The 11221-nt window shown below is 51.7% G+C and overlaps 1 protein-coding gene across 2 annotated transcripts in view; it reads left to right on the top strand.

Moving 5' to 3' along the window:
* Nucleotides 1–6715: 6715 nt before the first annotated feature.
* Nucleotides 6716–11221, top strand: part of PKP1 (plakophilin 1) — a 46468-nt gene continuing 41962 nt past the window's right edge. Inside the window, exon 1 of one of the 2 annotated variants that reach the window (XM_079106023.1) lies at nucleotides 6716–7178. In XM_079106023.1, coding sequence (XP_078962149.1) covers nucleotides 6977–7178 — 202 coding nt within the window. In that variant the 5' untranslated portion in view covers nucleotides 6716–6976. The remainder of the gene's footprint in view (nucleotides 7179–11221) is intronic. The other variant, XM_079106022.1, reaches the window with a different exon arrangement.

Below are 11221 nucleotides of genomic sequence, written 5' to 3'. Positions count from 1 at the left end.
TCCTGCCAGCTGCAGCTCCCACGGCCTTTCCCTGGGCCGCCCAGGCTCCACCTCCCAAATACCAGCCACTCTCCTGCCCAGGGCCCGAGGAACCGCCCCTTAGACTCCTCCCCTGCCTTGGCTGCCCTTTGAAGTCTCAAACTTGTCACCCAGCACCCGACACACACCTACCAAAGAGGGAGGAGGGAATCAGAGCCCCCATGGTGGGGGAGGCAGGACGCAGACACCCGAGGCCTTGTCACCAAGCCTCTGTGCACTCAGTTGCCAGTTCTGATGTATCAAGGGATCAGACAGGTTTCTGAGGTCCCTCCACCTCTGAAACAGCCAAGAGTGACAATGACAGCCACAGTTGCAGACAAAAATAGGTGGGGAGGGAAGGAGAGGCAGAGGCAGCCAGGGAGGCCGTGAGTGGACCCTGGAAGGAGGTGCAGCCCTGCTCCCAGGGGGATGGAGAAGGAGGAAGGGGGAAGGGCATGAGCCAGGAGCGTGACCCTGGATAGTACGGAGTGGGAAAGTGGGCAGTTAGATAGAAAGTCGGGGTGCTGCTGGAGGAGGGAAGCAGTGTTGTTTTTTATTAAGCACCTGCAGTATACCAGGTACTGTCCTGGACATTTTATATGTAACACCCATTTATGGTCCCAAGAATGCTGTCAAGCAGGCATTCTAACCTAATGCTACAGATGAGGAAACCGAGGCACAGAGGTCAAGTAACTTGCTCGAGGTCACACATTAGCAGTGGCAAATGTGGGGTGCACACCTTGATCCACTGACTCCAAAGCCCCTGTTCTTTTTCTCCAAGGGTCCTCCCTGGGCAGCCCTGGAATGTGGCTTTCGGGCCCAGAGATGACAGGATCCTGAGGTTGTGGCTTGGGCCCCTAATCCACCATGGGCTGCAGAACAGCCGTGCTGGCCAGGGAAGGGGAGGGCAAAAGGAAAGGCAGGACTCCAGGAGGACAGAACTAAAATTGAGGTTGGCAGAGGAGCAGGGTGCACCAGCGCGAGTTCCATGCTGACAGCAGCCACCAGCACGGGCTGGGTCCCTGCTGCACCATTCGTCACCTTCCCTCCCTGCTGGCTGCTGCCGCACCCGCCCTCCCCACCCAGAGAGACCAGAAGGACAACTCTGAGAGAGCTCTGGCTGCTGAGGAGCCCCAGGTGACACCCTGCCTCACCCCTTGGCTGGGTAGTCCAGCACGCCTGAGCCTCATCCAGGCCCTCCTTTCCCAGCCTCCTGCCCCACACCCGCGCTGCTGTCTCCTCCCTTGGCCCGCCCTGCCCAGCTCCTCCCAGGACAGCAGCCAGTGATGTGTCCATCCATGGGACCCAGGCCAGTTCTCTAGTCCTGGCCCTCTTGGTTCAGGGATCTGAGGTCACATGCTCTGATCCTCCAATCAGATCTCCTGGAAAGGGTTGGGGGGAGTGGCCTCTGTTGTTCCCATCCTTCCCAACTCTCCCATTTCCCTGTCCACGGCTGAGGGCCTCTACGCACCTCCTGGACCTTCCAGGCTAATGGCCCTGCAACCTGGCACCTAGGGTGGTCACACCAGGAGAGAAGGTTGAGTCTGCTCCATTACTGGCCTGTGCCCTGAGGACAGCCGGGGTCCAGGATTCTGAGAGGAGACACCACAAGCTTTCTAAGAGGCATGATTTACTTGGTTCCTTAAGAAATGACTTCCCAGATTGGGTTTTCCTGGGTTGCCCAGCACGGGGCTTGAACAGATCTGGCTTCTGGATATGAGCTTCCCTTGGGAGTGAGAAAAGCCAAGTTCCCTGCCCTCACATGGATGCCCAGAGAAGTGGGCTGGGGCTGTGCCTGTGTTTCTGAGGGCATGCCCACCTGGAGGAGGTGAGGCTCCTAGGAAAAACTGCCCTTTGGAAGCAAGGCTTGGCCGGGTCTCACGGAGCCCAATGACTTAAGGGACCTGGGAAAGGTCTGCATGAGGCCTTGCTCTAGAGAAGATGACCGGTTCAATTCAGCCAAATAGACAATGATGAGCACCTGCTGTGTACCAGTAATGTGGACAGGGAGAAGACACAGGAATAGCCCACATCCCGTCCCCCAGGCTGCTCAAAGGGACACGAATCTGACAAGTGGGTCGTAGGCTGTTACACAGAGAGGCTCCCGGTAAGAAAAGTCCCTGAAGTGGGTATTCACTCTGGCTGGGTGTGTCTCCTGCAAGGACAATAGGATTGAAAGTGGCAGGAAAGCAGGAGCCCCTTGATTAAGGTCTTTCAATGACTTCTTGTTACACTCACAATAAAATTCAAATCCCAGTCAGAAGTTTAGGAGTCCAGCAGGATCCTGCACGGTCCAATACAGTGACCTCCAGCAACGTGCGGCCATCCAGCACTTGAAATGGGCTGGTTTGTCTAAGAAACTGAATTTTTTTCATTTCACGTAATCTGAAGCAATTTAATAGGCACCACAGACAGAACATTTCTGCCATCACAGACAGTTGTTCAGGACAGCCCTGTGCCTGCTGCCTCCCTGTTGCTGGTCTGTGGGTCCCAAGGACATGCCAGGCTCACGGGTTTTTTACACCCACCATTTCCTTGGAAATGGTGGAGCCCCTTCCCCACTCCCAGGATGGGCAGCTGCCTTTCATGTTTCAGAACATGGCCTTCTGTCCCTCCCTGTGTTCTCCACCAGCCTCTCACTTGTTTCCTCCAGATCACTTAATAATCTGCAATCATTTACGCTTTGACACCACTTTAGGATGTAAGCCTCATGAGAGCAAGATGCTGTTCTGGGCACCCCCAGGGGCTGGTGTGGTGTGTCCCATTCCCTTAGAGCTTGATACTTACTTAAGTGGCTGATGAACAGTTTCTACACAGAGGGAACAGAACATGGGCAAATGCACTGGGGCAGGCATCAGCATGGAGTGAGAGGGGGAGGGTTAGCCAGCGAATAGAATGGTAAAGAACACAGGGGGCTACTTAGAGATTGGGGAGGGGGCAGCGTGGTTCATTGAGGAGGTCATGAGGCCTGAACTAGGCTGCCATGGAGAAGTCAGCTGTCGGACCAAAGGTCCTCAACTAGAAAAGGCCCAACAAGAGAGCTGGCCCAGTGACTGCTGTGCAGGAAATTTTAGGCACCTGGAATAGATGTCAACAGCAGAGAGACTGGGTCGAATAAGGTGAGGCCATCCTGGCAAGCATACAGTGCAATAAAGGTAGGTTACTTCTTCCAGGCCTAATGGGAGTCTGCATCAATTTGGGGCACAAGGGGAGGTGGTCCCCTTACCTGGGGGGTTAGAAAGCAGGCAAAAAGAAGCTGAACCCCCATTACTCTTAGAAGCAATAGGAACCCCAGAGACTCTCAGTCTTGACTAGGTCTGTCTTTCACTGGCCTGGCCCAGGCTTCCCCTCCTTCCCTACCTCTAGAAGGTAAACTTCACAGGCAGGAAGTTTGTCTCCTTCCCCATTGTGTCCTCAGTGCCAAGGATAGGGTCTGTCACATAGTAGGTGCTCATTAAATACTTGCTGGATAAATGGATCCATATTCCACTTTTTGGCGAACTTGCGTCCACAAGTTGTTTTACTCTCTTGAAGACTGGGAGGCTTAGTTGTTGAGAGTGAAATCAGGGTCATACTTGATGTGACCAGCAGGTAACAGAGAATTAGAAGCACATTCTTCTTTATTTATTCCTATGCCTTTGAGGATGAAAATTTGCTCATCTTGTTTGAGAGTCAAGTCAAAATGAACTTCCTTTAGGAAGTTTTCCCCAGATCACCTCCTCACCTTCCCAACTCAAGTTCACTCAAATTTTTTCACCATCTAAATATATGTCCTGACAGTCACCTGAAAGCATGCCATTTCAAAGCTCAGTTTGTGTGACAATGTACTTGACATCTCTTCTCCACTTTAGCAATGTTACCGTCTTTTCCAGTTGATTTCCAAGACAGGGCCTCACATGGGGTGAGGCTCAGGCAGGTGGGAGGGAGGGGTGATAGGAGAACTTCGACCCTTTGGCTCAAAAGCATTCACTTGAGCCTCAAACCTGCCAGCCCTTCCAGCCCGCATATATCTCCCTCAGCTGGTCCTGATCATGGGACTCTACTGCCCCTTCCTCTCCTCCTTCTCCTAGGTCAGAAGGCTGATGTGGACTCAAATCTAGTCTTTACCATCGACTTCATCTCTGTATGCCGCTGTTTCCTCAACTGCAAAACTGTAGTGGTAGCTCTTGGAGTGCTTATTGGGAGGATCAGAGATAAGAAGGGACCCAAAGTAGACCTGCTCTTGGCCCACAGCAATGGCTCAGAGGGTGTTAGGGCCCCCTCAGCCTCTTGCAGATCCCCTTCACTTTGATATTTGGGGTAAGGGAGACAAGAGATACCCCAGAGGATCTGAGTCAAGACTCTCCTGCTCTACCAACCCCACGAGTGACATCAAAATTATATAGGTTTAGGGTTAGAGTAGATATTAGGGTCCACTGACTACATCCCTTCACTTTACAGACTTGGTGGAGCACTGGACTGAGAGTCGCGGAACATCAGGAGACAGCATGAAGCAAATTAATGACAACCAGAAGGGAACCCAGTTGACCTGACTTCCATTCCATGTGATGGAAATAGATGTTATGGAAAGATCCATCCATTGAAGGGTTTTGAAGCCACTGCTTGTCACAAAGAAATCACAAGAAGGCAGTCTGGCACTGCCATTGAAGGTCCAGGCTGTGTAGGCTTGGCCTTGTCTGTGCCAGTTACCAGCTGGTTGACCTCACTGAGCCTCAGTTTCCTCATCTGAAGAAGGATGGGGGTGTTGATAGCTGCCTCATAGGTCATTGTAAGGATTTGAGGCACTGTAAGGATGACATGATCTGTGTGACAGGCTCAGAATCATGTTTGGGAAGCATGGTGCTTGCAGGAACACAGTTTATATTGGATATTGCCATCAACATGTCAAAAGCATGTCAATAGCAAAATAATAGATCAGCAGCTAGAAAAACTGAACTTTACACTCAGCAAGAGTTGTAAAGATTATCAGTTTTGGTGTCTGTGGACTTGCTTTTTATGGGAATATGGGCTACTCTAGTCACCTCCTTCAGGGCCCTTCTGTATCCTAGAAGGTAACAAAATTATCATTATTTTAAGACATAATTAAGGTTTATTATGGCTAGCATATTAGGTTTTAGATAGGCCAAATGTGTGATACAATGGAGTTGCATTTTTATATGCTGTCATGTATACTTTATAATACACTTGGGCCCTTATATAATCAGTGTGCACACCACTTTAATGCCCATTTTATAGAACTTTTATAAGGCAGTCTGGATAGTGTGGTAGAACGAGCACTGGACTGAGAGTCACGAGGCCTGGTTTGAATAGAGACGTTGCCACATATTAACTGGGACACCACAGGCAAGCTACCTTCTCTCCTTACCAGTGAAGTGTGGAGCTGAGCTGGGTGATGTCCAAAACTCTGTCTAGCCCTGGTTGTCAGTGATTGGAAGCAGAATCTGAAAATATCAAGTGAAATAAAGGGTTGCAGATGTTGAATTTTTGTGTCAAATTATGACATGTTTTTGGTCACATGTCTGATTTATTTCTTGCTAAGTTCTTTGATTGTCCCTTCCTCTGCAGATTAGAAGGGCAAACTAAAAGAGACGTGTGTGAGCTGCGAGAAGCAATTACAAATGATGGCTGTGACAGCATCACATAGCTATTGGAGGCCCCAAAATTAAGCTGTCCAGACAGCACTGCTACACAGTTCAGTGATGGATGTCCAGAGCGAAAGGACAGAGTCATTGAGAAGTGTGTACAAGATGCTCAATGTGACTTACTTTAGGAGAAAAGACAGCATGTGATGCCTTTTAGAAAGATTCCCATCAAAGTACTTTTTAAAAACACTCAGCTGCTGTTACACACCAAATTCACTGGGTTCCTCCATGCCCGTGGAGGATGCTACATGAATGAAGCATCCCTGTGCATGTCCCCAGGGCATGAGTGTATAGGAGAAACCACACAGCAGTCCCAGAATACCAAGTCCACAGTAGAGTAATTTTAGAGATGATATGGCTTCCCATTTTCAGTAAGGATCTGGATAAGATTCAAGGGTTCATTTACCTTAAGTTAGCTGGCATTTACTCATTCATCCAAAGATATTTTTTATTGAATGCCTAAAATATGCTAAGCATTGTTTTAGGGGTTCTGTGTGGAGTCTTCGAGAATTCACTGGTCACATGGTGCAGTACAGGACATATCCAGCATGTCCACCAGTGAGAGATGCGCTCCTTTCCCGTTTTGTATTTCAGCTCTGGTCCTTGGTATGACCTTCCTGCCCTCACTTCACTTCCTTCAAGGCACAAGCTGCCTTAGAGCAGGAGTGGTTACCATCAGACGCAGCAGCCCCTTTGGGCTGGAACTGTGCTTCCTCTGCCATAAGCACTCAGGAGCCCCCAGGGACAGGGCTGCTCTCTGGCATGACTTCAGTGCAGAGGGAGAATGGCACCAGGCTCTCAGGGTGGGGGGCCTGGGCCAAGAGGCTCTCTTTTTCCTAGAGAGAGGTCTCCTCTGTTCCTAGGCTGAGCACATACTTTCTCCATGAGCCAGCAGGAGCAGAACAGAGGGGCGTCTCCTCGGGGCCTCACGTCGTGGGGGAGAGAAAGGAGGAGCGAGCAGGAACTTGACAGCATCCCACACAGGGGAGCAGCCCCGCCCCCAAGAGCGCTCGCTCCGCAGAAGCAGTGCCCTGCAGCTGGGCGTCTGAGCCTGGCGGCGCGCAGCCCAGTGGAGTGGGTGGTGCAGGGCAGGGGTGGTATATCCTGTCTGACCGAGGGCGGGCCCTGCCAGTGCCTGGAGACGGACGAGCCAGGGTGGAGGCGCCAGGAGCCGCTGCCGGGAGCCCTCACGCGGACCGCTCACTCTATGGCCATAGGGAGCCGCTGAGAGCGACCAGAGCACGCTCCGCCAGCCCCTGCACTGCACCTCGCCCGCGCCTCTGCTCTCCAGGTCCCGGCCCTCGCCTTCTGCCACCATGAACCACTCACCGCTCAAGACGGCCCTAGCGTACGAATGCTTCCAGGACCAGGACAACTCCACGCTGGCTTTGCCGTCGGATCAAAAGATGAAGACGGGCACGTCGGGCAGGCAGCGCGTGCAGGAGCAAGTGATGATGACCGTCAAGCGGCAGAAATCCAAGTCTTCCCAGTCGTCCACCCTGAGCCACTCCAACCGAGGTAAAGGCCTGGCGCGCGCTGGGCCCGTGCACACCTCCCTGGTGCCTTGACCGGGCGGCGGGAACCGAGAGGCTGTGGGCTCCAGGCAGGGTCTCCGCCAAGTGGGAGCGAAGCTCCTGGCAGGGTGGAACTGCGACCGGCCACGGGCTAGCCGGTTCAAGAGCTCTGCGGCGCCCTAGTGGGCAAGGCCGGGTAGCTCCCTGGGGGAAATAGCCAGGAGCATCTGTCCAGCAGGCCGGGAACCCGAGGGAGTCTCCAGCGCGTCAGGAGCCCTTCTCCGTGCTCCGATGCCTGGACCTGGACGGGTCTTTTCTTCCTGTTCTTGTTCCGGGGACCAGCCTGGCATTCTGCCTTGCCCTGCTGTGTGGTTCGCCGCCCCAGCGCTCACCGAGGCTTGTGGCCACTTCCCCACAACCATTACCCTTCTGGGCTTCGCGATCTTCTGCGCCTTCAACCTGCGGTTGGCGCCCCGTGTTCAGATTAAGTGGGATCCTGCTCTTGGTGGGGCTGGTGCGTGGCGGCGACATCGGCTGGAAAAATCACTGAGATCCGAGTGCGGGCCTGGGGGAGCTGCTTCCGGGCGGGAGGTAGCATAGGAACCAGGACAGGGTCTTGGAACTCCCAGCATTCTAGCGGGAGCCTCGCACCAGGAAGAGGAAAATCTGGTTGAAATGCCACCCCAGGGTCAGTAAGCTAGGAAAGTGGTCTGAGCTGTTGTTTTTTCTTTACTTTTCTTCTTTTTTCTTTCTTTGAATCAGAGATGGAACCCAGCAGGGCTTATAGGTGGAACCACATTCCCAGCCCATTTTATTTTTATTTTTATTTTATTTTGAGACAGGGTCTTGCTAAGTTGTTTGGGGCTTTGCTAAGTTGCTGAGGCTGGATTTGAACTTGTGATCCTCCTGCCTCAACCTTCCCAGTCACTGGGATTACAGGGCTGCACCACCTCACAGGGCTGGGACCCCCTTGTTTCTACAATCACTAATGCAGAAACCCCCTTTCCCACCGAATTTTCCCTACCCCACCCAGCTTAAGTAGAAACAAGCGTCTTATGGGAAGAGTATGGAATGAAAGTGGCAGGATTGTGAATCCTCCTAGTCCCCAAAAGACCTCAGCAAGGCTGGCAATGACTCTTTTCTAAGCTCGGTTCCCAACCTCCGTGAGTGACAAGGTCCTTCCCTGACCAGAGGAAACCAGGAGAAAAGAACAGGAAGGAAGAAATGATACCTGATAAAGGGGACTGGTGGATGAGGATTTTGAGATCAAATACCTTAATACGAGTAATTCCCAGTAAGAAGTTCATGTGTTAGCAAACCTTGTTTACTGTTTCTTTGTTTTTTATTTAGCTAAATTTAATAAAATGCTAGTAAAGACTCTGCATACTGCAAATAAACGCAGGGCAGCCAGGGCTTCCTTATTAAGTCCAGTCCTAGGAGAGCCAGAGGCAGGACTGAGGCAGAAGGAGGCAAGAGGTAGACCCCTGCCTATTCTCCCACCAGACACATACACGAGCCCAAACGCCCTACCTCTAGCTTCTGGTCTCTCACTCCTCCACTCCTGAGTGGCCCCAGAGTAGAGGTAAGGACAAGGAGCACGGCTATGACAGGTAAAAGCTTTTCTGCTCCCTGCACCCTTTGCCCTTATTTCACTCCTGACTCTTCTGCCAGATTTCCACTCACCTGCCCCACTTCCCTTTTATTTAGTGCCCTGCTAACTACTCACTAGCCTCTTTTAAAAGTAGGTTTCAGAATAAAAAAGTGCCGCCATTTCTGGCCACAGCCAGGGTACAACTCAAGTCTACCTACTCTTCTCCACAGAAGACTTGCCTGTCCCATCCCCACACCATTCCACTCAGCCTCAGGTCCTGACCCAAAACTCCAAAAAAATCTCAAACTGACTCCTGGTGCCCCAAAGACAGGTCTCCCCCACCATGGGGACATTAGCTGTGCATCTGTCATCATGGAATGCCTTAGTCTTTGGTCTTTGTGGGCGACCTCCATCTGATGGGTCTCGATTCTGAGACCTAAGGAGTTGATTCTGATGGCTAATGCACACCTATCCAGAAACTCCAGCGACTGACCCTGTGGGTGTGTCTCCTGTACCCTCAGCCTCTGGGGAGGTTCCCATTGGGGGCCAGTTTCTCCATCGTCATCCTAGCTGGAAAAGGCTGTTGGGCTGCTTGGAGCTGGTGTTTCTGGTTTGTCTGGCTTTGTTTTCTTCAGATTTCTCTGTCCTCTCCATCGGAAACGCCCAAGCGTTTCTTATTTGCTCCATGGTTGCCCTGCTGCTTGTCTTTCTTGTGTTGGTCTCTGTGCCAGGAGCCTGCTTTCCCTCTGGGGACGAGCTGGCAGCAATGGAAGGACCCTGCCACCCGGATAGGCTTAAATTCTCCTACGGTCCTCTCCAAAACCAAAAAGTCCGTTTCTCTGGGATCTTTGATCTTCTTTGGCCTCCTGAGTCCTATCCAGGGTCACCCAAGTTAGGAACTTCCACTTGAGGGAAGACCAGCTTCACCTCACTGGTTGACTGACAAAGTGGCCACTGCTCCTTGTCCCTGGTGAGGGACAGTGAGGAAATGGCTACCCATGAGACTAGTGATAGAACAGCTCTTCCTCAGAGCCCTGTCACTAGGGTTCTTTTCTGTCTTGTCAGTGAGTGGGGAGTGTGCCCTGAGGCCTAGGAGAAGCACCTCTGTGAAAAGAGCCTGGCACCAAATGCCCATCTCCACCCACATGTTCCCTGAAACTCAGCAAACTAGGTGGGCATCTCACCCTGGTCACAAAGTCCCCATGGGAGGGACAAGGGGGTCTCTGTAGCTGAAGACCTGCAGAAAGAGGTTGCTCTGACCTGCCTACCCGTCTAGAACTGGCCCCAGATGTTACCCACTCCTCATGCTTTCAGGTCAGGGTATCAGGCACTTTTCTTTCCAGATGTGTGAGGAATAAGAGGAACCCGAGGGAGACATGGGATGAGGCTGCTCAACCAAAGGTCTTTGCTAGGGAATCTTGCCCTCCCTAAGTTGGGAAAGGACCCCCAGAGGTTGATAAGGAGCTATCCAGTGAGAATAAAGAGCTGGGCCTGGCTATCCAGGCTGAGAGGAATCACAACTTCACTGGGAATCTGTTTCTAAAGCTTCACCCAAATCTCATTTGATCCGAAGTCAAACATCCCCACCACCAGGAACGCACATCACAAGCAAAATTCCACAGGAGCTTCCTTTCCATACCACTTCCTCCAGAGAAATCAGCACCGCCAGCACTATTGGCCTGCTCTGTGAGGCCTCTTAGACATATGGGATTGTTCGTTTCGGTGCTGGCCTTAGTTCTCCTCCCCTCCTCAGAAGTACCATTTCCCACCTACAATGCAGTCTCCATTACCCTCTGCTCAGAGATCTGGTTGGAGCAACACTGTATTGAGGAGGTGCCTGGTTTGCCCTCCATGCCGCCTGCATCCATTCAGGCTCCTAGGGGGCGGCCTTGAGCCAGCTCCACAGGAACATGGTGAAGGAGCACCCTGGGAACCCCCGCCTCTGGTGGCTCCTTGTGTTTGTGTTGGGCTGTGTCTCGGCATGAACCTCTGCCCAAGGAAGGTTCTGCTCATTCTACTTTCTTGAAAGTTGCCCTTACCTGACCATAGGCCATGGCTGGGCGTCACTCTGGGGTTGTTTTCTCAGGACCCAAGCTGAGATGAAAGATGATAAAGGGTATTTATGCTTTAGCTTGTTTCAGTGGCAAAACATGCTAATTAAACTTCAAATGAACTAATTCTTGTTTCTTTACCATGTATCTTGGCTTGAAGTTGGGGTTTTAGTCAGAATTTCTGCTGGCCTGTTACAACACATGCAAAAATGCCAAGTATTCCCTGGTGTTTGGAGGCAATTGCTGTTTGTTTCCATGGATCCCATCCTGTGCTAAACTCATTGGCAGAGAATTTTTAAAAATCTGAATTCCTCTCCCGCATGCCAAATTATATATACCAATATGCCCATTGTCTTAGGTGTAAAAATCTGAGAAGTACTTCTGTGACAGGGTGCGACTTCTAAA

Source organism: Sciurus vulgaris (assembly GCF_902686455.1).
Source record: "Sciurus vulgaris genome assembly, chromosome: 12".
Classification (NCBI taxonomy): Eukaryota; Metazoa; Chordata; class Mammalia; order Rodentia; family Sciuridae; genus Sciurus; species Sciurus vulgaris.
This window is presented reverse-complemented; position numbering and strand designations above follow the sequence as displayed.